The sequence below is a fragment of the Neoarius graeffei genome, chromosome 19 (assembly GCF_027579695.1).
Source record: "Neoarius graeffei isolate fNeoGra1 chromosome 19, fNeoGra1.pri, whole genome shotgun sequence".
Taxonomy (NCBI): domain Eukaryota; kingdom Metazoa; phylum Chordata; class Actinopteri; order Siluriformes; family Ariidae; genus Neoarius; species Neoarius graeffei.
The window spans coordinates 66164113-66191791 of NC_083587.1; the positions used below are offsets into that span (position 1 = coordinate 66164113).

Here is a 27679-nt window from a genome sequence, read left to right on the forward strand (position 1 = left end):
CATCAACATCAGAATGTGACAGTTTTGGTTCTAAAGCCGAATTCAGATGGGATTAGTTTTCAGGACTTCAGTAATGTTGTCGGAGGACGTCTGTAGTGATTGTGAACAAAATCACACAGGGTAAGGGCTCTCTGTATGAATCACACAGATGGGCGTGTCTTCATGATGTATCCATGGTTGTTGCACTAAAAGTAGCCGGTTACACACATCTTATACATTTACTTTTCTGTAAAAGGATCGCCTTGTCCTTTATACAGTAAGTGCTTGTTGTAAGTGGGCGTGGTCACACAAGTTGTACTTGAGCATTAGTTGGTCACATGACTAACACACACACATGAAACTAAATCTGCCTGAAAGCATCCAAAGAAGAAAATGGAGCCTGTTTACTCAAAAACAAACAAACAAACAAAAAAAAAGAAATCACAAGAATGTGTAGAAAACAAATTCATTTCAATTTTCTTCCAAACTGCATGTTTACAGTAAATACACTGACACTTCTTATGATATTAGCACGTCTTAAATCATAATGAGTTTCATGCTTGGGGGGAAAAATCCCAGGTCTTATGATGATAAGTAAATAAAACTCATCTGCGCTGTGGGTGAATGAGGTGTGGAAACATCATCAGGCCTTTTTCACAGCGCTGTAGATCACAGAATCGTCCTCCTGCTGCTCAGTGTGGACTCGCCTGAAATTACACACAGTCCTGTTTTCAGCTACAGATTCGGCATGTTAGACTGCTTTTACTCGACACTGTGTGGTTTCTCACTGACACATTTACATTTAAAGATATAAGAGAGGCTGATGTGATTCATACAGTGGCTATAAAAAGTATACACACCCCGTTAAAATGACATTTTTCTGATGTAAAAAAATGAGACCATGATAAATAATTTCAAAACTTTCTCTACCTTTAATGTGACCTATAACGTGTACAATTCAATTGAAAAACAAACAAATCTGTTTGGGGAAAAAACATAAAAAAAGTACAATAAGCTGGTTGCATAAGTGTGCACACCCTAAAACTAATACTTTGTTGAAGCACCTTTTGATTTAATTACAGCATTCAGTCTTTTTGGGTTCACACCTGCCATCAATTAAAATGACTCTGATTAACCCCAAATAAAAGTTCAGCTTTCCTAGTAAGATTTTCCTGACATTTACTCAGTTGCATCCTCCAGCAAAAGCCAGGGTTCACAGAGAGCTTACAACGTATCAAAGGGATCTTATTGTTGAAAGGTATCAGTCAGGAGAAGAGTACAAAAAAATCTTCCACGGCATTAGATATACCATGGAGCACAGTGAAGACAGTCATCAAGAAGTGGAGAAAATATGGGACAACAGTGACATCACCGAGAATTGGACGTCCCTCCAAAATTGATGAAAAGACAAGATGAAAACTGGTTAGGGAGGCTGCCAAGAGGCCGACAGCAACACTGAAGAAGCTGCAGGAATTTCTGGCAAGTACTGGTTGTGTACTACATGTGACAACAATCTCATGTATTCTCCATATGTCTGGACTATGGGGTAGGGTCGCAAGCTGGAAGCCTTTTCTTACAAAGAAAAATATCCAGGCCCGACTAAATTTTGCAGAAAAATGCATCAACTCTCCTAAAAGCATGTGGGAAAATGTGTTACTGTCTGATGAAATCAAGGTTGAACTTTTTGACCACAATTCCAAAAGGTACATTTGGTGCAAAAACAACACTGCACATCACCAAAAGAACACTACCGTGAAACATGGTGGTGGCAGGATCATGTTTTGGGGTTGTTTTTCTTCAGCTGGAACAGGGGCTTTAGTCAAGGTGGAGGGAATTATGACCAGTTCTAAATACCACTCAATTTTGGCCCAAAACCTTCAGGTGTCTGATAGAAAGCTGAAGATGAATTTCATATTTCAGCATGACAATGACCCCAAGCATACATCGAAATCAACAAAAGAATGGCTTCAGGAGACAAAAATTCAAGTTTTGGAATGGTCCAGCCAGAGCCCAGACCTAAATCCAATTGAAAGTCTGTGGGGAGACCTGAAGAGGGCTGTGCACAAGACATGCCCTCGCAATCTGACAGATTTGGAGCACTTTGACAAGGAAGAGTCGGCAAACATTGCCAAGTCCAGATGTGGCAGGCTGATAGACTCCGACCCCAAAAGACTGAATGCTGTAATTAAATCAAAAGGTGCTTCAACAAAGTATTAGTTTAAGGGTGTGCACACTTATGCAACCAGCTTATTGTCTGGTTTTTTTAATGTTTTCCCCCTAACAGATTTGTTTGTTTTTCAATTGAATTGAACAGTTTATAGGTCACATTAAAGGTGGGGAAAGTTTTGAAATTATTTATCATGGTTTTATTTTTTTACATCAGAAAAAACGATCATTTTAATGGGGTATGTACACTTTTCATATCCACTGTAGCTGCGATAACAAGTGTGAACAGGAACTGACTTGTTGTTTCACAAATGATCAAGAGCATTAATAGTACAACCCCAATTCCAAAAAAGTTGGGACACTGTGTAAAACAAATAAAAACAGAATGTGGAGATTTGCAAATCATTGAAACCCTATATTTCATTGAAAATAGTACAAAGACAACATATCAAATGATGAAAGTGAGAAATTTTATTTCTTTATATGCTCATTTTGAATTTGATGTCAGCAACACATTTCAGAAAAGTTGGGACGGGGCAACAAAAGACTGAAAAGTTGTTTAATGCTAAAAAAAACTAATTAGGTTAATTGGCAACAGGTCAGTAAGATCATTGGGTATAAAAAGAACATCCCAGAGAGGCAGAGTCTCTCAGAAGTATAGATGGGGAGGGGTTCACTGCTCTGTGAAAGACTGCATGGGCAAACATTGCAACAATTTAAGAATAATGTTCCTCAATGTAAAACTGCAAAGAATTTGGGGATCACATAATCTATGGTCCATAATATCATTAAAAGATTCAGAGAACCTGGAGAAATCTCTGTATGCAAGAGACAAGGCTGAAAACTGACATTGGATGCTTGTGATCTTCAGGCCCTCAGGAGACACTGCATTAAAAGCAGACGCGTGTCTGTAGTGGAAATCACTGTATGGGCTCAGGAACACCTCAGAAAACCATCGTCTGTGAAAACACTTCATTACTGCATCCACAAATGCAAGTTAAAACCAGATATAAACAATATCCAGAAACACCGCCACCTTCTCTGGGCCCGAGCTCTTTTATGATGGACTGAGAAGTGGAAAACTGTCCAGAGGTCTGACGAGTCAAAAGTAGAAATTCTTTTTAGAAATCATGGACACCACATCCTCCAGGCTTAAGAGGAGAGGGACCATCCAGCTTGTTATCGGTGCACAGTTCAAAAGCCAGCATCTGTGATGGTATGGGGGGCATTAATGCACATGACATGGGTAGCTTGTACATCTGGTAAGGCATCATTGATGCTGAGTGACAGAAACATGTTTCAGAGCAATATACTGCCATCCAGACAAAATCTTTTTCAGGGAAGACCTTCCTTCTTTCAGCAAGACAATGGCAAACCGCTTTCTGCACATATTAAAACTGCATGGCTCTGTAGTAAAAGAGTCTGGGTGCTAAACTGGTCTGCTGCAGTCCAGACCTGTCTCCCATTTAAAACATTTGGTGCAATATGAAGTGCAACATACAACAAAGGAGACCCCGAACTGTTGAGCAACTGAAATTGTATATCAGGCGAGAATGGGACAAAATTTCTCTTTCAAAACAACAGCAATTGGTTTCTTCAGATCCCAGATGTTTACAGTGTTGTTAAAAGTAGAGGTGATGCAAGACACTGGTAAACACGCCCCTGTCCCAACTTTTTTTGAAACATGCTACTGACATCAAATTCAAAAGGTGTGTATATTTTTCAAAAAAAAAAACAAACCAACATTTCTCAGTTTCACTATTTGATATGTTTTCTTTGTACCATTTTCAATGAAATATCCGGTTTCCATGATTTGCAAATCTTCACGTTCTGTTTTTATTTATAGTTTACACAGTGTCCCAACTTTTTTGGAACTGGGGTTGTAATTATAAACGAATTAAAACTACAACATGTTCTTTAATAAAGAAAAAATTGTCATAATTGGAAAATAAGAGGAATAAAACATGCCATTATTGATCAATTTGCTATAAAAGCCCAACACAGTGTGTTTTATTTCATATTTATTTGCTAATTAGTGGATTAACACAGATAACACGCACTGTTTTTACAATTCTCCTTTAGTGTCGATTTAATCTGCCTCTGTTTACATCACATGGTACTTCTGAACCAATTAATTAGTGGAAATATTTGATTTTCATGCTTACTGTTTGGGTGATCCTTTGGGTTTGATGCCCACAGATGCATAAGTCACTCCTCCTTCATCTAACACTTCATCAGACTGAGGAACTTGGTTTAGCTGTGCTGTGACCTGAGACCTTAGAGAGAGAGAGAGAGAACAAACATAATGTATGTCTTTACAATTCTATATTACTCAGTTAGAGCTGGGTGAAATGACAAAAATATCGTATCGCCATTCTCAAAGACATTTCTGAGACACAATATGTAACATGATCTACAGGTTTGTACTCAAACTGCAACACAAATATTGATTTATATCATCATATGGCCCCGCCCTCTCAATTAAAGATCAGTTTCCCATGACACATTAAACTGTATTTTTATATCCACTGTATGCTGTATTTTTTTTACCCTTTGGTTGTTGGTTTGATTTGGACAGACGCATAAGTTACTTCCTCCTTCTTCAACGTTTCTTCATCAGGAGCTTGAGGAACTTGGTTTAACTGTGCCTTTGTCTGTAAAATCACAATGCATCCATCATCAGTTCTCATGTGCAGCAGTGTGAGAAAATCACCAGCACTTTATTTCTCCAGTTTAAGTCTGTTGATGTTCAGTAGATGATCGACTCGTCCCCAGTCCTGTCAGAATTTCAGCTCCAGTTCAGGTAACATCAGCGGATCCCATTTTAGACGTGGTGTTAAACGTCAGATAAAGATCATCTGAAACTCATGTTGAGGATCATGTTGAGTTCATCTGCTGCTTCATGATCTATGGACATGCTTCACGGTCTACATCAGATGTTTTCATACTTTTTCCCCCATGAGACCCACTTCTCAGTTTTTGAGAACTTGTTCATCGTCACCCAACAAAACCAAACTAAAGACTTGAACGAGTTCAGAGTTTACGTATAAAACCAGGCCAGGTTATCCCATCTGCCCAGGGCTTCAACTGTCTGTTATTAACTGTGGAATTAAATATAATCAAATCAAATGGAACCACATGACAAAAGAGTCTTATAATACAGCAGACGTGAAAACCCTGAAGAAAAATAATGCCATAAAAACGTCACAATAAATAAACAGTGTGAGCTAGAACACGGAGAACCCTAAACTGTGCTGTACTGAGTTCCTCATTTCCTATTAAGATCATCTCTTCAGAAAACAAAGGAGACTGAAGTTATGTAAAGAGTATTAAATGCATATTTTCATATTTTCTTTTCTTTATTTTTCCAAAATTGTATATTTTATAGTAATCCCTTATAAATTATTCTTCAGTGTGCTGTGAGGAAGTTCACTGAAATAAACGTGTTTCTTCACACGGGAACTAAAGTATATTTAATTGTCTTATGAATTTAAATTGTATTATTTAAAATAATGCTAAATAATAACTTTTAGTACAATTACACGAGTGTAGCAACAATTGCGTCTCCACATTATCTTCTTACATCTAAATGGGTATGACTTAAATTGTTTGACAAAAAGCACTAAAAGCACAGCTAAATTAATTTAAGGTATATTTTAAAAATAACTGAATAAACTGAAGTGTATTTCAATTATAATTGTCATAAGTTACTCCAAAATAAAACAGTTGTAAGTATAAAGTTTGAACACTTGACGTCTGTACTACGCTTTTTAACAGCTCACTTAAAAGCACATTTCTTTGAAAAGGTCATACCTGTGTTTTCTCTCCACTTTCCTGCCCGTTTTCTTCTAGAGCTTTACATTTCCTCCTAATAGAATCAGGAAAACACTCAGTGCACATGGACATGCTCTAGAATACACACTGTGATCTCACACATCTCATTTACAAAGAGTAAGGAACAATACTGTGTGTGTTAAATACTGCAGTAAATCACAGAACAGATTATCAACACGTGTTAGCAGCGAAAAATCTACACGTGAGACTAAACACTGAGACTCGATTAAAGTCCAACACAGGATGTGTGTATGATTTTTAGCTATGTGTAGATTGTACTAGATGGAAATATGTAGAGTTTTACCTCCTGATGTAAATCACAGCTCCTACGATGACTGAGACGGTGAAAATCACTCCACCTGACACCGAGACAATGATCCAGATTAACCACTGATCAGGATTTTCACCTGTTAAAAACAACAGTATTTAACATTTATTGAATATTAAACTGAACACAAGTCACTTAATTTCCTTCAGGAATCATTCGAGATGTTCAGGAATGTTGTGAGCAGATGGACCCACCCTTGACGTGAAGGCTGATCGTTTCAGATCCTGAGGCCTCGTTGGTTTTCCAAGTGCAGGTGTAACTCCCAGAATCCCTCACGGTTAGAGCAGGAAAGTGAAGAACGGGTCCTGATTCAGGTAAGAGCTCGTTGTTCTTAGACCACATGAACTGTGAGGAACTGTGTGTGCAGTTCACATCACACGTCAGATTTAACGAGTCTCCTTGTTTAAGGGTCCCGTTTCCACTGAGCCTGATTAGTGACACCTTTAAATCTTTTCCAGAGAGCAGGAAAGACTCCACGTCAGTGAATCAGGATTTCTCTCACTGATAAAAATGTTTTACTGAATAATAAACATCAGCTACATGAGATTTCTTGATAAAAATTAAAGCTGGAGTTAAATTTACTTTCACTGTTCAAAAGAGAAAGATTTCCACAAAATGATTTAATGTATTCCTATAGGTGAGGAAAGTCAATTATACAGATCATGAATCATTTGGATTTTTATTTTAATCATTAAAATTTACCTGCAACTTGTAGAGTCGCTCCAGGACAACCTGTCCATCTGTCATCAGGATTAGCAGTTATAAATCTGAATCTGTACTTTCCAGAATAACTGAACTGTAGATTGTGGATTAATAAAGTGCAGTTTGATTTGTCGTCTCCAGCGTACTCAAAGTCTGAGCTGGTGTTTGATGAGCTGTCATAAACATACGGAGGGTTTACACAGAAATCTGTGTTTGAGTTCGGTGAGCACCAAAGCTTTGTCTTCAACTGAATATTGGGATTTGCGTTTGGATCATAATAATAACTGCAGGGAATGGAGACACTGAATCCTCTCACAGCACAGATCGGATTATCAGGATATTTCACACCCAGATCCCTGTTGTCAGTCTGAATAACTGTGTAGAGAAATAAATGGAGAATAAAAGTTATTCATAAAGTTTTGCTGATGGATTGTTTTGTATGTTGTGTGTTCATCAGATATTTCTCATTACTGCACTGAACACAATACACCTGGGTCTTTCAGCAAGATAATGACCTTAAACATGTGGCCAAATCTGCACAAAAATGGTTCACCAGACACAAAATCAAGCTCCTCCCATGGCCATCTCAGTCCCCAGACCTCAACCCAATTGAAAACCTGTGGGGTGAGCTGAAGAGGAGAGTGCATAGGAGAGGATCCAGGACTCTGGAAGATTTAGAGAGATTGTGCAAAGAGGAATGGTCGAAGATCCCTCTCTCTGTATTCTCCCATCTTGTGAAATGTTATCGGAGAAGAGTAAGTGCTGTCTTGTTGGCCAAAGAGTTTGGACAAAGTATTAACATCAGGGTGCCAATAATTGTGGCATACATGATTTCATGTAAAATAATTATTTCTTAATGTGGGATTTTTTTCCCACTGAATAAATGCACTTGAATTAAAGGTTGGATTTTTCTCTTTTTTTGCATTGCTTTCAGTGCCAATAATTGTGGAGGGGGCTGTACATCAACATACTGATAGCGATCAGTTAAATAAGAGCTGAGCCAGGAGAGGGCCGTTCCCTTAACTCCCACAACATTTTCTAGTCTATCCAGATGAATGGAATGATCAATGGTATCAAATGCTGCACTAAGGTCAAGCAACACAAGCAGCGAGACACAGCCCTGATCAGACGCCAACAGTAGGTCGTTTACTACTTTAACCAGAGCTGTCTCTGCGCTGTGATGAGGTCTAAATCCTGACTGATACATTTCATGGATGTTATTCCTATGTAAATATGAGCATAACTGCTGTGCCACAGCTTTTTCTAGGATCTTGGAGATAAAGGGGAGGTTTGATATCGGCCGATAATTGAACAGCTGACAGGGATCAAGGTCAGGTTTTTTAATCAGGGGTTTGATAACTGCTAGTGTAAAGGATTTGGGTACATAGCCAATCGTGAGAGAATAATTAATTATTTTTAGAAGCACAAGTTGAGGATTTTGATGCGGAGATTAATGAAAGTAATTCAATTTCTCTAAGGGGAGTAAAACATTCTAATTGCTGATCTGATACAGTTATATTGTTAACTACAGTGAACACACACACACACACATACACACACACACACACACACACACACACACACACACACACACACACACACACACCTTGTTTTCCATCACATGTAATCTTAGTTGACTGCAGCAGCACATTTCTGGTTCCTGGAAAACACAGATTGATGTTGATATTAATATTGTGTGGCAAAACAATAAAACTATTTTATCCCTCTATGTGACTAATATGCCAAAGGCTGGCTCTGGGACGGTCGGCTGGCTGCTTCTGCGTAGGCTACATGTAGCATTAAAACATAGGATTAAATGATATCAGGGCAACTATTGGTGTCTACATGAACACAGTGTTGTTGATCTGTTTAATAAACTTAGTTGGGGCAAATAGACCTCCACTGTAGATATTCATTAAACCACTGGAACTTTAGAGTTCGCCTGGCTCACTAATCACACAGACCCTATGCTGTAAACTCAACAGAACCAGGCTACACGGAGCGGTTTCTGGACATCGACATAATTCAACAGGTTACACTGTTGATACAGTCGATATACACACCCACGCTCGATGACTTAACATCTGTTTTCATCCTGAAACATCCAACAATAGTGGATTGTTGATTTTTTTAAGTCATCTTCCAATCTGTTCCGAATGTTCTTCTTCTGTTGGTGTTTACCGCTTGCCCCGTGTCTCCCCTGTCCGTCTTCAGATGCTGCAAGTCAAGTCCTGATTTGTTTGAGCTATAAACCCAAGTGATCGGGCCAAACGAAGCCACTGTCCACGAGCACCTCCAGGACCCACACCTTCTGGCGGAGAGCTCCTGCACCTGCAGTGATTAGGCCCAAATACTTTATTATTATTATTATTATTATTATTATTATTATTGTTAATAATAATAATAATAATAATAATAATAATAATAATAATAATAATAATCCTGCCCCTGTGGTGCTCGAGCTCGAACAATCACAACAACTGGATTTCAGGTGAAATTTTCTCATCTCCATTAAATTAAACTTCTAGACCTTTAAAAGCAAAGTGAAGAACTGATTATTAGGTTGGATTTCACTCACTATATTGTCTGCAAGTCTTCTTGAAAAAGAAAGAATGCAAAAAAAAATTCTAAAGCTCTTTCAGATGCCACGGCCCTGGAGTGAGATAATCTTGTTAATAATCCTGAATGCTGGGTCTGACGATACTGTACAGCTGATTGGACTTTGTGACCAGACAGGACAAGGGGCGGATTGGAAGTTGTCTTCCAATCTGTTCTGAATGTTCTTCTTCTGTAGGCGGTTACCAACATTTTGTATGTGCACTGTGCAGTACTCAAGTATGTCCCCCCCACCACCACCACGTCAAAGTCGCTGTATTGCTGAGTGCATCTTCAACAAGATAAAGGACTTCCACTTCATCAGACTGTCTATAAAATCCAGAGCCACATTTTATTTCTAAACTGAGCAGTTTCTTCCTGTAGATGTCTGTTAGCTTGATACTGCTCGCTAACACAGACTACACAGGCTACACAGAGCAGCTAGTTTGTGGTATTAATCATGAGAAGCTGCTGATCCTCGCTACAGTTTACGCGTTAACTCACTGACTATCGATGCACTTATCCACCTCAAGTGTTTTCATTTATTTTTAAAGAATGGAACAAAGACTCAGTAAAGATGTGCATTTTGTGCTGAAGAGAACGGGAGATGTGGTTTCTTCTGTTAACAGGTTGCACTCTGTCTCTAGTACGAGTTCATATCAAGTGTAAAGAACTGTACAGGCCATGTATAGAACAAAACCCAGGATACTTTAGCGAGATTGTGCTGCTATAATGATGAAGCTCTCTGGTAATCTACTTCTGAAGCGCATGTGTGAGTTCGGTTCCATCAGACTATCTGTGGTCGCGTGCACACACACTAAAACAGGTCACAGAATGGAAATAAGACCCACCCCATCCAACCAGCTGGCTCCGCCCCTGCTGTATATCTGTATCTATTTATACCGCTATACATTTATCCATTTATGGATGTGTATATATAAATAAGTAAACCAGGAGATATTGAATAAATAAACTGTACAGGTGTACTGTATGTATCTGTATACAGTATATTTATTTACGAACAGTATCATTTTATATCCTTACAGTCCTTTGATCACATTTTATATTTCTTTCCACATTTATACATGTTCCAGCGGCTAAAGACACTCAGTGTTGTGTCTCTGTCTGGACTGTGTTTTAATTTACTACATGACTTAAGTCCATCAAAAAAAAAAAATTCATAAAGAAGCAAAATTACAGCAATAAAGCTTTTTAACACTTTTGTCTTTGTATTCTCTCTCTCTCTCTCTCTCTCTGGACCTGAGCAATTACAATGATGTTAATAATCAGATCAGATCAGAATCTAATGTTGACTAATATGATCCAGTATAATGTGTTTGTGGAAGTGTATAATCCAATAACTGAGCGTACACACTGCAACATCAATCAGCAAACAATTACAACTCTGAACAATAATTCTGTCGAAGAGTGAGATGATGTTTCCTACCAGACAGCGTGAGCAGAATCAGAGACGAGAGCAGCATCTTCATCTCTTCTTCAGGAACAACTTCACACACTCACTGTTGGGTCTGTGTTTATAGTGAGATGAGCTCAAGATGTGAGAACTAGAAGCTGCTTCTGGAAAAAAAAAAGACACAGTTTGGCTACAAAACCACAAGAGTGTCAAACGATTAGAGGAAGAAGGACTGAGGCCTCATGCAGCATTTTGTCCCCAAACACATTTGCAAATTCACGAGTCTAAACTCTGACCAATAATAAATTTACACCATGTTCACATTCAGGTTGAGTAAACCTGCAGTTTTTCTTCACACTTCAAATTTTCTACTATTTCAGAATTATTATAATAATGTTAGAATAACAACAGCATTAAATAAACACATTCAGGTTTACACAGCAACCACAAACAGTGTGAATAGAATAGAATAAATCTTTATTGTTCCACCAGATGTGGAAATCTGTCTTTGGTGTCACAGACATACCAACATTAACCAACAAGAAAACATTAAATTACAGCCATAAAACACACAGACATACAGTGGGGCAAAAAAGTATTTAGTCAGTCACCAATTGTGCAAGTTCTCCCACTTAAAAAGATGAGAGAGGCCTGTAATTTTCATCATAGGTAGACTTCAACTATGAGAAACAAAATGAGAAAAAAAAATCCAGAAAATCACATTGTCTGATTTTTAAAGAATTTATTTGCAAATTATGGTGGAAAATGAGTATTTGGTCAATAACAAAAGTTCATCTCAATACTTTGTTATATACCCTTTGTTGGCAATGACAGAGGTCAAACGTTTTCTGTAAGTCTTCACAAGGTTTTCACACACTGTTGCTGGTATTTTGGCCCATTCCTCCATGCAGATCTCCTCGAGAGCAGTGATGTTTTGGGGCTGTCGCTGGGCAACACGGACTTTCAACTCCCTCCAAAGATTTTCTATGCGGTTGAGATCTGGAGACTGGCTAGGCCACTCCAGGACCTTGAAATGCTTCTTATGAAGCCACTCCTTCGTTGCCCGGGCGGTGTGTTTGGGATCATTGTCATGCTGAAAGACCCAGCCACGTTTCATCTTCAATGCCCTTGCTGATGGAAGGAGATTTTCACTCAAAATCTCACGATACATGGCCCCATTCATTCTTTCCTTTACACGGATCAGTCATCCTGGTCCCTTTGCAGAAAAACAGACCCATAGCATGATGTTTCCACCCCCATGCTTCACAGTAGGTATGGTGTTCTTTGGATGCAACTCAGCATTCTTTCTCCTCCAAACACGATAAGTTGAGTTTTTACTAAAAAGTTCTATTTTGGTTTCATCTGACCATATGACATTCTCCCAATCCTCTTCTGGATCATCCAAATGCTCTCTAGCAAACTTCAGACGGGCCTGGACATGTACTGGCTTAAGCAGGGGGACACGTCTGGCACTGCAAGATTTGAGTCCCTGGCGGCGTATTGTGTTACTGATGGTAGCCTTTGTTACTTTGGTCCCAGCTCTCTGCAGGTCATTCACTAGGTCCCCCTGTGTGGTTCTGGGATTTTTGCTCACTGTTCTTGTGATCATTTTGACCCCACGGGGTGAGATCTTGCGTGGAGCCCCAGATCGAGGGAGATTATCAGTGGTCTTGTATGTCTTCCATTTTCTAATAATTGCTCCCACAGTTGATTTCTTCACACCAAGCTGCTTACCTATTGCAGATTCAGTCTTCCCAGCCTGGTGCAGGTCTACAATTTTGTTTCTGGTGTCCTTTGACAGCTCTTTGGTCTTGGCCATAGTGGAGTTTGGAGTGTGACTGTTTGAGGTTGTGGACAGGTGTCTTTTATACTGATAACGAGTTCAAACAGGTGCCATATTAATACAGGTAATGAGTGGAGGACAGAGGAGCCTCTTAAAGAAGTTACCGTACAGGTCTGTGAGAGCCAGAAATCTTGCTTGTTTGTAGGTGACCAAATACTTATTTTACCGAGGAATTTACCAATTAATTCATTAAAAATCCTACAATGTGATTTCCTGGATTCTTTCCCCCCATTCTGTCTCTCATAGTTGAAGTGTACCTATGATGAAAATTACAGGCCTCTCTCATCTTTTAAAGTGGGAGAACTTGCACAATTGGTGACTGACTAAATACTTTTTTGCCCCACTGTATAAACTACTTCAACACAACATTCTGAAGTGAACACTGCAGTTTATTAATAAGATTTAAATTCTTAACAGTATTTTGATGAAGCTGTGCACACTGTTGTTCTCACACTGAATAATAACAGCTTTAAATAAACACATCCGGTTTTACACAGCAACCACAAACATTCTGAACGAAGTGAACACTGCAGTTTATTAATAAGATTTATTGCTCTGGGGATAAAAGATGATTATTTTTTATGTCAAGCTCTATTTCCCAGGGATGCGCTGTACCATCAGCCATAAGGAAGCAACTCAAACTCATCCTCTGCTGTTATTACTGACTTCCTGTGTACTGCCATGTTCGAATATCCATATTACAGAATATTCAGATTTTTTTGCTGGCAGGCTAACTCAGAGTGAAAATAACAGATGTGATAAAACACAGCCCTGTGGGGCCCCTGGATTTAACCCCTCCATCCCCCCCCCCACACACACACACACAGACTGTATCAGCCAGACTTATTCTCACCACAAAACTGCAGCTTTGTCCTTGTATTAGACAGTGAATGAAATCAGACACTAATGACGCACACATGTGGACTATTTCTCAATTTGCCCCCCCACTGGCCCAGGATGCCTACAGTAACTTGAAATCAATCACTGTGTCAGCTGTTAAGTGCACCTCTTCAGATAAAGACAAATATCATCATAAGCATGAGTTTGATTTAATTGAAAATTGTATATTTTATTATTAAATTCATTATATTGTTGTTTTTATATGAAGTAGCAGGACCAAACAAAGTTCTAGCTGATGACTGAAATCAACACTTTCAACACACACTGCAAAAAGCATCGACAAAATCACTGAGATAAAGAAACATCCATTAACTAAGAATTTTATGCATAGAATAATCATCGAGTAAACTCAGAGCAGGTGTGCAGGATCAGAAGTCCCGTGTGTGTGTGTGTGTGTGTGTGTGATGATGAGCGTTGCAGTCTGGGGCGGCTGTAGTGCGCTCTGGGAAGCGTAGTCCGGAAGCGTAGATCAGACTCGAGGTCAGATGTTGATTCTGGCGCTGAGCTGACAGTCCCCCATTTATCCCCAAATCCAGACGCCTCTGCAAGAACAAGTGAGTCTGCATGATGTTAAAATCTGCACTAAAATCAAGAACTCAAACCTTTGCTTAAGCCTCAGGCTGCTGCAGCTGGCTGGTAACCATGTTAACCAGAGTCCGGGTGGTGTCCTCTGTCCCTCTCCGTGGCTTATAACCAAACTGTAGTGGGTTCAAACCCTCTGTAAGAGATGAAATGAGATGATGGCTGAAAACACTTTCCATACATACGGCCAGTATTGAGGTTTCGGGCCACAGGATGAAAATCATTCAGTTCTTTCGGCCTGGTCCACTTTAGAGCATTTTCAACTCTTAACTGATTTTTAAAGCATGGGACACCACAGACATAACGACAGATTTAACCGATTTTTAAGGTTTTAATCACAAGAACCCACACACCAGGTGATTCAATCGAGAAGCAGGAACACACACCTGGTGATTATACTGAACGTTTTTGTCACAGTGCAGGCAATTACAGACAAAATTGCAGGGGAGAGCAGGTGCGTCGCAAACTGGTGAACAAATCCAAATCGTAAGACGAGAATCAGAGTCAGGTTCGTGCCAAGGGTCAGTCGATGTACAAACGGAGCGTCACAGGTAAACAACAGTCTCAGAGTCAGTAATAAACATAGTGAGGGTCAGAATAACTAGAGTCAGGCCAAAACGACAAATGGCTGCATATGATCAGGTGCAGGGACACAGAACGATACTTCTCAAAGTGCTGGCGTGTTTGGCGTGCTTATATAGGGAGTTGGATTGAGAACAGGTGTACTCCCAGTCAGTACTCGGGAGAGGGAGGGCGCTGTGGTGCTTGGGAGTTGTAGTCCATGGCGGCCATGTTTGAAGGCTGCCATGAACTTGTGCTGTCACTGAGAGATTTCAGAATGCCGATTCCGGGGACTTGGGGTCCCACAGAAACTCACCCTGAAAAGTTTGAAACACTTGGAGCGGCTGAACAAAAAACAAAGGTGGAGCAAAACAGAAATATAAGAGTGCAGCGCGTGCTCTCCTCACTGGGAACAACAATGACACTTGGGAAGAAACGCTGTGTGAAGAAACACGCCCTTTTTGCAGTGTGAGCTGGAGGTGAGCCAGTGCAAGCTGCTGCTACAAGCTCACGTTGTTGTGCACACGGCTGGAGGGGAGAGTGAAACCCAAGGTCATTAGAAATGTTATTTTTATAGATCCTCCGACCTTCCACTGCCTTGGAGCTGCTGTGATAAACATGATGCTTCCTGGTCAGCTAACTTTCTGCTCAATGTTTCATCCCTGATCCTTTCACACTACACGATTTTTAATTGTAAATATTAAACATTTGATATTTACGATTCTAAATCAGGGAGCCTCTGATTTGGTCGTGACCTTAAGATTATGTCTGTAAACTCCTCAGACTGCAGAGTTATTCAGGCAGATAATCACTTCTGACCAGCTTCGATTCAGGAACGCCCCCGTGATTATCAGAAGGGGCAAATCGGACCCAAACTCGGCCGGATTATCCTGTCGTGTGAGCCCAGCCTTAGCTCCTGACTTTTTAGGCAGTGGTCTTATTACTGACAGTCTGTAAGTGTCTGGCACTGTCTGTGATTTTAATAAGAACTGAAACAGTCTTGTTAAAACACCCTTTAGATGGAACACCGCTTTAAAACACGGCCACATGGCCCATTCGGACCTGGTGCTTTGGGAGGTTTAATCTGTCCAAGGCAGCTCCGGACCTCCTCCTCTGTTAGCTGGATTCTGGTACTCATGGGGACGCTGGCACAAGTAAAATTCATCTCATTTCTAAAGTCTGTGGTGTCAAAAATCCAAACCATTTTATATTTTAAATTCTTAACAGTATTTTGATGAAGCTGTGCACACTGTTGTTCCTCCTCCACCAAACATTAGATGATACCATGGAGAGAGAGAGAGAGAGAGAGAGAGAGAGAGAGAGAGAGAGAGAGCGGGGGGGGGGGTAACACAGACATGAGAGCACATGAAACCATCATTTATAAAATAATAATAAAAATAAATCATTATGAATATAATTATTATTATACTCAAATATTAGAAAATAGTAAGTGGAAGAAACCCTTCTATGAGCAGGTATTCAAACTGAATGTTCTGTAAGAATTGGAGACGTGTGTGTGTGTGTGTGTGTGTGTGTGTGTGTGTGTGTGTGTGTGTGTGTGTGAAGGGAAAATATTGCACGAGGCCTCTGTCTTTCTTCCTCTAATGGTTTAACACTCTTGTGGTCTTGTAGCCAGATTGTGCAGCATCTTTTTTTTCTCTTCAGTAACAGCTTTTAGTTCTCATGACCGAGTCCGTGAGCTCAGTGAGTGTGTGAAGTTGTTCCTGAAGAAGAGATGAAGATGCTGCTCATTACATTTATTCACTGACCTTCCTTTAGTGGCTATTAACCCAACGTGCTAATGTTAATGCTATAGGAGATTATTACTGTGGCTTAACCACTGCTTGGATGATCAAGCTAACAACTTAATTTACAGTGCAGTGTCGTTTTATTTAAATATTTCATAGGTTACCATTATTGCCACTGAAAATGAGATGAGTAATGAATGTAATTTTGTTCTGCAAAGAGCTCAGTGAATTTTTAAGTCCACTAGACAGCTAGTGCGCCAGCTAGGTGAAGATGCATGCTAATAACTAGCTTGTTCACTCCTGAGGTCTGATCTCAACATGCCCAGATGCAGCCTCAGGATTAGGAAACCCTCCCTCAACCCCCTCCCAGTTGTAGCAGAAGGAGGTGAGCAGTATTTTGTTGATAATATATTTACAGAGCAATCTGTGAATAAAGGGCTTTGGGGTTAAGGCTCATGCAGACTGATTTTTAGTATTTATGCTGCATTAACCATGTGAGCAGCTAGCTATAGCAAGCAAGTACTATTTAGCTGATAACATTCATATCGACATTCCAATAATCAGGGGCGCTTTATCAACACCCGTGGCCCAGGGGCTACTGGGTTTTTTGAGGCCCCTCATAGGCTACCTGTCAACCCTACCCTTACCATTGGCCAGGAAAACACTCTTATTTTATTTGCAATACATGTCAAGCATTTACAGTGTAAGCGCGTAATTAGCCTAGAAGCCTACGATGGGTTACGTTTGGTTACGTATCACTCTTCGACAGAATTATTGTTCAGAGTTGTAATTGTTTGCTGATTGATGTTGCAGTGTGTACGCTCAGTTATTGGATTATACACTTCCACAAACACATTATACTGGATCATATTAGTCAACATTAGATTCTGATCTGATCTGATTATTAACATCATTGTAATTGCTCAGGTAACATTTCGTTACTCTTTTGCCCAAATAGAACCCACCTTTCCATTCACATAATGAACAGAGTCAGTGTGAGTGCAACACAAAAACACATTACACACAGACAGAGAACACAACAGCAGGTTCTTTAAAAAGTAAACACACGACTCCTGCTGTACATCAGAAAACACTGAGCCTCACGGAGCTGGACTACATTTCACACAGTTTACCCTGTGCTGATGGAACCATTTCTATCATCATGGGAGGATTATGTCAGTTTCTTTTTCCCAGAGGTAATACTAAGATAAAAACATTTAATGAGGAGTCATCTTTATGTCATCTTTATGTCGTGTTTTGCTTCATTTGGAAGCATCATTGTTTTTGATGGCAGTAAAATCATAAAAAGCTAAAAGAATATTTTCAAATAGAATTGTGTGTGTTGAAGGAGAGTCAGAAGAAATAGAAACATCACTGCTTCTGAACTTTAGCTTTTGAAAAAGTGTAAAGAGACACATGAGACTTAAGACTGGCGTGGATTTGGGGGGGGGCACCCAGTGATCCCCTACAGTCCCAAAAAAATAATTTTAGTATTGCAGATATCGAGATATGCCCACTGGTTTTTTTATTTAATTCATAAGGTTTTAAAAAATAAACAAAATAAATCATTATTTGGGATTGAGCTGAAGAGTTTATGGTATAAATTTATATTGACAGTGGTGTTTGAAAGTTTGTGAATCCTTTAGAATTTTCTATATTTCTGCATAAATATGACCTAAAACATCATCAGATTTTCACACAAGTCCTAAAAGTAGATAAAGAGAACCCAGTTAAACAAATGAGACAAAAAATATTATACTTGGTCATTTATTTATTGAGGAAAATGATCCAATATTACATACCTGTGAGTGGCAAAAGTATGTGAACCTCTGCTTTCAGTATCTGGTGTGACCCCCTTGTGCAGCAATAACTGCAACTAAACGTTTCCAGTAACTGTTGATCAGTCCTGCACACTGGCTTGGAGGAATTTTAGCCCGTTCCTCCGTACAGAACAGCTTCAACTCTGGGATGTTGGTGGGTTTCCTCACATGAACTGCTCGCTTCAGGTCCTTCCACAACATTTCCATTGGATTAAGGTCAGGACTTTGACTTGGCCATTCCAAAACATTAACTTTATTCTTCTTTAACCATTCTTTGGTAGAATGACTTGTGTGCTTAGGGTCGTTGTCTTGCTGCATGACCCACCTTCTCTTGAGATTCAGTTCATGGACAGATGTCCTGACATTTTCCTTTAGAATTCGCTGGTATAATTCAGAATTCATTGTTCCATCAATGATGGCAAGCCGTCCTGGCCCAGATGCAGCAAAACAGGTCCAAACCATGATACCACCACCACCATGTTTCACAGATGGGATAAGGTTCTTATGCTGGAATGTAGCATTTTCTTTTCTCCAACCATAATGCTTTTCATTTAAACCAAAAAGTTCTATTTTGGTCTCATCCATCCACAAAACATGTTTCCAATAGCATTCTGGCTTGTCCACGTGATCTTTAGCAAACTGCACATGAGCAGCAATGTTCTTTTTGGAGAGCAGTGGCTTTCTCCTTGCAACCCTGCCATGCACACTATTGTTGTTCAGTGTTCTCCTGATGGTGGGCTCATGAACATTAACATTAGCCAACGTGAGAGAGGCCTTCAGTTGCTTAGAAGTTACCCTGGGGTCCTTTGTGACCTCGCTGACTATTACACGCCTTGCTCTGTGGATTGGTGGAGTCCAAATTCTTTAGAAGTGGTTTTGTAACCTTTTCCAGCCTGATGAGCATCAACAACGCTTTTTCTGAGGTCCTCAGGAATCTCCTCTGTTCGTGCCATGATACACTTCCACATACATGTGTTGTGAAGATCATACTTTGATAGATCCCTGTTCTTTAAATAAAACAGGGTGCCCACTCACCCCTGATTGTCATCCCATTGATTTAAAACACCTGACTCTAATTTCACCTTCAAATTAACTGCTAATCCTAGAGGTTCACATACTTTTGCCACTCACAGATATGTAATATTGGATCATTTTCCTCAATAAATACAGTGGGGCAAAAAAGTATTTACTCAGCCACCAATTGTGCATTTTCTCCAACTTAAAAAGATGAGAGAGGCCTGTAATTTTCATCATAGGTCCACTTCAACTATGAGAGACAGAATGGGGGGAAAGAATCCACGAAATCACATTGTAGGATTTTTAATGAATTAATTGGTAAATTCCTCGCTAAAATAAGTATTTGGTCACCTACAAACAAGCAAGATTTCTGACTCTCACAGACCTGAAACTTCTTCTTTAAGAGGCTCCTCTGTCCTCCACTTGTTACCTGTATTAATGGCACCTGTTTGAACTCGTTATCAGTATAAAAGACACCTGTCCACAACCTCAAACAGTCACACTCCAAACTCCACTATGACCAAGACCAAAGAGCTGTCAAAGGACACCAGAAACAAAATTGTAGACCTGCACCAGGCTGGGAAGACTGAATCTGCAATAGGTAAGCAGCTTGGTGTGAAGAAATCAACTGTGGGAGCAATTATTAGAAAATGGAAGACATACAAGACCACTGATAATCTCCCTCGATCTGGGGCTCCACGCAAGATCTCACCCCGTGGGGTCAAAATGATCACAAGAACGGTGAGCAAAAATCCCAGAACCACACGGGGGGACCTAGTGAATGACCTGCAGAGAGCTGGGACCAAAGTAACAAAGGCTACCATCAGTAACACACTACGCCACCATGGACTCAAACCTGCAGTGCCAGACGTGTCCCCCTGCTTAAGTCAGTACATGTCCAGGCCCGTCTGAAGTAGGGATCGACCGATATGTTTTTTTCAGGGCCGATACCGATACCGATTATTATGGAATTGGGATGCCGATAACCGATATGTGCAACCGATAAATGTAAACATTATAATTCACATGAAATTAAACATAGCACACACTGACACAGACCTTCACATCCATGAAATGTATGTTTAATTCTAAAATTGAACATGAAATTTTGTGCAGGGAGATGCCAGCAGCATTTGTACAATAAAGTCAAACATTAGTTAGAATAAAATGAGAAATAAAATAATAATAAAATAAATATTCACCAATAAAAAAATAAATCACTCCCTACTATATTAGGCCAAAAAAAAAAAAGTGTGTGTTTCCGGTTACCCGACCGACCCTAATCCGTACCGCCCGACCCTAAACTTTTTTTCGTTTTTTTCCCAGTCGTGACTTTTACATATAACCCAACCGCGTGAACCGGAAGTTTTTGTCACTCACTGGGAAAATCAGGGCTTTCCACAAGCGCCGGCCATACAGCCGACTACACAATTAAGTCCAGCCAGCTACTTTAATGACTTATTTTTGTAGCCCACAGGCTCTAAATATTAATTTTCGATTTTAATAAAATTAAATGTTTATCTAACGGACTGACAATAATGTCAAACTGAACCGCACTCATTTAAGTTGTGATTCGCGCTGTTTGTACCGATAATAACCACAAATTCCCCGCAGACTTCGTTGATCAGGGGAGAGTAACTCATCCGCGGCCCCGACATGCGGTGTGCGCGCACTCGGCGGAGGCAGTAGTGTGTCGGGGCCGTCGGAGGGAACAGAAGCAGAGATAACGCTTATTTTGTCTTTCACCTAGAGACATGATTCAAACTTTAAAACGGAGACAAAATTCTCCTGTGTGGATCTGGCATTCAACTTTTTTGCTGGGTTCTATACTTTTTGATCAGTCACAGATCAAACCCCATGAGCAACTCTGGAGAAACTCAGGCTTTATAATGGGTGTCTATTGTGTTATTTAGAGTGTAGGCAGCTTGAAAAAAAAAGCTCTAACTTTCTCATTTAAACTGTTTTCTCAGCCACAATTTTCACTCTACACACACAATTTTCTCAAAAGTTGTAGTCACACATTGTGTGAATCAAGACAAGTGTCTACCTGAGCGATAGGATTTACAGTTTTTGAATGAGAAGCCTGAGAGTAAGGAGAGGACAGCTGCACTCTCCCATAGACTCACATTATAAACCTGGCAGCGCTTTTACTGCAAAATCAGAAAAGTCACTTGTTTTTAACTCACTCTAGTGTCCACATTTTTTACACTAGGGACAAAAAAAATTACATTAATGTGTTCATGGGAGCCTTGTAGCACTCAATGTGAAAGAATTTTGTGAATAGCTCCTTCCGTTTCCGTGTAAATCAGCGTTGTTCGAGGAGAGGGAACTCTGAGAAAAAGCGCTCTTTGCTTGTTATATTGTGTCTTTTCCCTGCACCGTTACCAAGGCGACAAGCTGCACTCAGGGAGCAGAGAGGGGCGGGGCTGCTCTCTCTCTCTCATGGTGTATTGAGCTGTAATATTTACAGAAAAATTCATGTTAAAAGGTGTCTCATGCTGCATCAGATTCATCAGAAGGTGGTAACTCAGGTGACCTGCAAAGAAATTCATTATATTTTGTGAAATTATTCCTGTCTAAATATAGGTTATGGCAGCCATCTTGAAAAAAAAATTCAAAAAAAAAAAGCCTGCCTACTAGGGTTGCCACCTGTGTCTGACAAAAATCCTGGACATTTCGACCATCCAATCGACCTTTTTGCTTGTAAGCAACGGCGCCCTTCACACATCTAACCCAAGACAAAAATCGCCCTTCTACGCTGAAATTGTATTGCTCTAATTAGTAAAAATGACGCTTTTGCTAGTTATTTGTTTAGTTAATTGCTTTACATAATATAGCAGGTCTTCATTATTTTGGTTTATTTCCAACACTTTTTGGTTGTGGACACCTGGGGGCAGTACTGGGCACAGGTAAAAGGGGAATACATAATTAAATTGTTTGTTTGCTTATGTGGAATAAAAATAAATCTAATTTTTCATTGTATCTGAGAATACCTGAATGTAAGGTGTAGTGTCCAACAGCTTACCTGATTGCTTAGAGTGTGGTGTGTGCTTTGCTTGTGCTTGCCTGTGCCTCTGCTGCTCTTGGCTAAACAAATACATAGGAGGACATATAACTGGGCACATACAGTACATACAGGAGTAGGCAGATAAGACTATTTGGATTTCATTTAATTCACCCAAACCTTACCTAATCTTCCATTTATATTCGGTGTTTTTCTTTGCTGCTGCTATGAGTCCTGGCTGATTTTCAATGAATGTCTTGAACTCAGTACAGGACAACTGAAAGTTTAGCCTGACTTGAAGCTCAGCCTTCACCATTGCAACAGAGAGTCTGTTTCTTTTATCAGTCCAAGCATCCTCCATTGCCCCTTTTCCACCAAAGCAGTTCCAGGGCTGGTTTGGGGCCAGTGCTTAGTTTGGAACCGGGTTTTCTGTTTCCACTGACAAAGAACTGGCTCTGGGGCCAGAAAAACCGGTTCCAGGCTAGCACCAACTCTCTGCTGGGCCAGAGGAAAGAACCGCTTACGTCAGCGGGGGGGCGGAGTTGTTAAGACCAACAACAATAACAAGACCGCGAAAGATCGCCATTTTTAAGCGACGAGAAGCAGCAGCTGTACAAACGCGAAGTCAGCCATTATTATTATTATTGTTGTTGTTGCTGCTGCTGCTTCTTCCGTGTTTTTGCTTTGATATTCGCGCCAAGGTTTATGCAAACGTAGCGCCGTAACTGACGTATACAGCGACGTAAGTGACGTAAACAGCGACGTAATGACGTATTCAGCGACGTAATGACGTGGCTCCGCCTAGCACGGCGAGCTCGGAAAAGCAAACTGGTTCTCAGCTGGCTCGCAAGTTGAAATACACATTTTGCCCATTATGTACAAAAAACCGGGACATTCAGTGTCCCGGATTTTTATTTTTTTTTTCCGGGACAGACCATGAAAATCCGGGACAATCAGGAAAAACCGGGACAGGTGGCAACACTACTGCCTACCGACCCTAGTTTTGAAATCTACGTAACCGGAAACACACATATATTTTTTTTGGCCTTACAGCTCACCATTTTCAGTGGAAAATAAATGAAAATACACTCTGGATTCTTTTACACTAAGAACTAAGTAAGACTTACCAACTTCAAGTAGTTTTTAAATAACAAATCAAGTGTAGGGAGCTGCCCGCAGCATTTTTTAAAAAGTAAAATCAAACATTCAGTAAAGTAGGCTATCACTCCCTATTAGGAGCGGCTGCTCCTTTAAGAGTATATCGCTTTCCGAATCAGAAGTGCTAGCGAGGAGAATCACTTGTGCAAGAATTATAAATACTAGTCACACCTGGCTTGTTTAAATGTTCAAATAGCGCTTTATAAAGTTACCTAACATATACAAGTGCAATGCGCTTTTTGAGCACGAGTCACGTCATGAAGTTTACTCATCACCATAACAAACAGCCTTCTGTAGGCGAGGCTTGCGCTAGCCTACAGAACACAAACACTACGTTTTATTTCGTCTTCCCCCGACCACCTCTCTGTATGGCTGTCATTCTACTGTTCGAGTAGAACTACTGACACATTCACAACGTTTCCAGACGGGGATTTAAAAATGACTGCAGTCTACGTTATGCTGTTTCAGCGAGACTAGTTGGTTGTAGGCTAATTCAAGTGCTTCCTTCCGTAAGCTAAGTTTGCCTGGCTACACAGATGCAAATGGACAATTTTAACGAGTAGTAGATGAAGAATGTAAGCATATAATGATGTTGTGCTTTTGCAACTTGTGCGTTTGTGACTTATTGCGGGAAAAGCAGCGTCCTTACCTTGATACGGGCGCCTTGAAACAGTTCAGAGTGTTTAGCTGCGCGTGTTGATTGGCTATATCTCTTGTGCCAAACAAATCAGATGTTGTGGTGGGCGGGACCGTGTTCTTGAACTCAGAGAGGCGAGTGCAGGAAAGGACGTGCAGTGACAGTCGCGTTAGGAACGAAATGGCTGCAAAAAGGCATGTTATCGGCATATCGGTGGAAATTATGGCCGATACCGATAACCCTAAAAATGCAGAATATCGGCCCGATATATCGGCCAGGCCGATTATCGGTCGACCCCTAGTCTGAAGTTTGCTAGAGAGCATTTGGATGATCCAGAAGAGGATTGGGAGAATGTCATATGGTCAGATGAAACCAAAATAGAACTTTTTGGTAAAAACTCAACTTGTCGTGTTTGGAGGAGAAAGAATGCTGAGTTGCATCCAAAGAACACCATACCTACTGTGAAGCATGGGGGTGGAAACATCATGCTTTGGGGCTGTTTTTCTGCAAAGGGACCAGGACGACTGATCCGTGTAAAGGAAAGAATGAATGGGGCCATGTATCGTGAGATTTTGAGTGAAAACCTCCTTCCATCAGCAAGGGCATTGAAGATGAAATGTGGCTGGGTCTTTCAGCATGACAATGATCCCAAACACACCACCCGGGCAACGAAGGAGTGGCTTCGTAAGAAGCATTTCAAGGTCCTGGAGTGGCCTAGCCAGTCTCCAGATCTCAAGCCCATAGAAAATCTTTGGAGGGAGTTGAAAGTCCATGTTGCCCAGCGACAGCCCCAAAACATCACTGCTCTAGAGGAGATCTGCATGGAGGAATGGGCCAAAATACCAGCAACAGTGTGTGAAAACCTTGTGAAGACTTACAGAAAACGTTTGACCTCTGTCATTGCCAACAAAGGGTATATAACAAAGTATTGAGATGAACTTTTGTTATTGACCAAATACTTATTTTCCACCATAATTTGCAAATAAATTCTTTAAAAATCAGACAATGTGATTTTCTGGATTTTTTTTTTCTCATTCTGTCTCTCATAGTTGAAGTGTACCTATGATGAAAATTACAGGCCTCTCTCATCTTTTTAAGTGGGAGAACTTGCACAATTGGTGACTGACAATACTTTTTTGCCCCACTGTAAATGACCAAGTATAATATTTTTGTCTCATTTGTTTAACTGGGTTCTCTTTATCTACTTTTAGGACTTGTGTGAAAATCTGATGATGTTTTCGGTCATATTTATGCAGAAATACAGAAAATTCTAAAGGGTTCACAAACTTTCAAGCACCACTGTAATAGTAGATCCTAGCTTAGGGTTTTTCGCTCGTGACACGAATGCAGTGGTCAGCAAGCTGGGCGAGTCCTGTTGGATTTTAACAGGGCGTGGGAACTTCATGCATCGACATAATAACATACTGTATTCCCGGACTGCACTGTAGACTCCATGTAAAGGGTGTGTGCCATCCGACTGTGTTTATCATTAACACGCATGTTCACAAGCCAAAATACTGCATCAGGCTTACACACACACACACACACACACACACACACACACACACACACACGTGTCGGCTGTCCAACTCCTGCTTGTATTCATTAATAGGGTCTCCCTGTACTCACTAAACCCTGCATACAGGTGTGCTTGAAAGTTTGTGAACCCTTTAGAATTTTCTATATTTCTTATAAATATGACCGAAAACATCTACAGATTTTCACACAAGTCCTAAAAGTAGATAAAGAGAACCCAGTAAAACACATGAGAGAAAAATATTATACTTGGTCATTTATTTATTGAGGAAAATGATCCAATATTACATATCTGTGAGTGGCAAAAGTATGTGAACCTTTGCTTTTATACACTGTGTGTACATGGGACACGTGCCATTTTGGGGCGGAGTCTCACTTTGATTTTTACGACAGCGGCTGGATAGATCTGTGAGAGATGTTGATTTTTGCAACGACTCTGAAGAAAATCTGTTTGAAATCCCCTGAGTCTTGGGAACTAAGACTTATTATAGAACTTGTTCACATGTAACTCACACAATCAGTGTATCGTTCTCTCAGTCTGTTAGACTCAGGAGCTCAGACTGCAGTTACTGACTGTGGATTATAGACATGCAGCTCCTGCAGTCTGTGTTTATAGTTCTCTCGGTATGAAGCTCTGTCTTAAGTGGCCCCTGACAGTCCCTCAGTGTCCCTGGGTATATTCACTGCCTTATCTGTACATTGAATGTCCTGAGCAGGAGCTCAGACTGCAGTTACTAAAACAGTAATAATTTATTGACAGAAGGTGTTTTGTGGTCAGTGTTCTACACTGTAGTGTGTCATGTGGTAAAAGCGTTATATGACAATGGAACTTTCATAAATATGACCATATATCAGTTGTAATTATGTTCTACACATATACCTGCAACCTGTGGCACCGTGTGTGTGTGTGTGTGTGTGGGGGGGGGGGAGTTAGGACAATTCTAAGGGCCCAGCATTGACCAGGGGCCCTCAGAGGACAATATTAATATTATTACCATGTGTAGGTTAATTTAACAAAAATATTTTAAAAAAAAATTGTCCCTTAAAATGAACAAATACAACAACCTTCTGGTTTGGATTTCCATTTTCCACAAAATTATTACAATAGACGGACTTTATTTTTCACTCCTCTCCCTATTCATTACATGCTACAGTCTTGTGTAGGCGGAGCCAGAGCGTGACACCGCATTAGGTTTGTTGCTTTCCAATCCAGCGCTCATGTTAGCTGTACATGATAGAAGCAGAGTTGATGGTGAATTGACACCATCATGAAGAAGTCGAGTTACCAGAAACGTAAAGAGAGGCAGCACAAAGCTGAGAGAGACAAAAACAGGCTGAAAGTTAGTCACTCAGATCTTCCGAAGAAAGCTGGCCTATACATTTATTCACTGACCTTCCTTTAGTGGCTATTAACCCAACGTGCTAATGTTAATGCTATAGGAGATTATTACTGTGGCTTAACCACTGCTTGGATGATCAAGCTAACAACTTAATTTACAGTGCAGTGTCGTTTTATTTAAATATTTCATAGGTTACCGTTATTGCCACTGAAAATGAGATGAGTAATGAATGTAATTTTGTTCTGCAAAGAGCTCAGTGAATTTTTAAGTCCACTAGACAGCTAGTGCGCCAGCTAGGTGAAGATGCATGCTAATAACTAGCTTGTTCACTCCTGAGGTCTGATCTCAACATGCCCAGATGCAGCCTCAGGATTAGGAAACCCTCCCTCAACCCCCTCCCAGTTGTAGCAGAAGGAGGTGAGCAGTATTTTGTTGATAATATATTTACAGAGCAATCTGTGAATAAAGGGCTTTGGGGTTAAGGCTCATGCAGACTGATTTTTAGTATTTATGCT

The 27679-nt window shown here is 40.3% G+C and overlaps 1 protein-coding gene and 1 long non-coding RNA gene across 2 annotated transcripts in view; both read right to left on the reverse strand.

The window, feature by feature from the left end:
* Positions 1–478: 478 nt before the first annotated feature.
* Positions 479–4744, reverse strand: LOC132868032 (uncharacterized). Its single transcript, XR_009650795.1, has 3 exons — positions 4696–4744; positions 4311–4421; positions 479–686 (listed from the first exon to the last, which is right to left on the reverse strand). It is a non-coding gene; the product is annotated as an uncharacterized LOC132868032 (long non-coding RNA).
* A 1155-nt stretch (positions 4745–5899) lies between these two features.
* Positions 5900–27679, reverse strand: part of LOC132867648 (uncharacterized) — a 117607-nt gene continuing 95827 nt past the window's right edge. Inside the window, exons 4-7 of the mRNA XM_060900621.1 lie at positions 7010–7365; positions 6502–6756; positions 6284–6386; positions 5900–6013 (exon numbers count right to left, since the gene is read on the reverse strand). Of these exons, the coding sequence (XP_060756604.1) occupies positions 5953–6013; positions 6284–6386; positions 6502–6756; positions 7010–7365 (775 nt within the window). The 3' untranslated portion in view covers positions 5900–5952. The remainder of the gene's footprint in view (positions 6014–6283; positions 6387–6501; positions 6757–7009; positions 7366–27679) is intronic.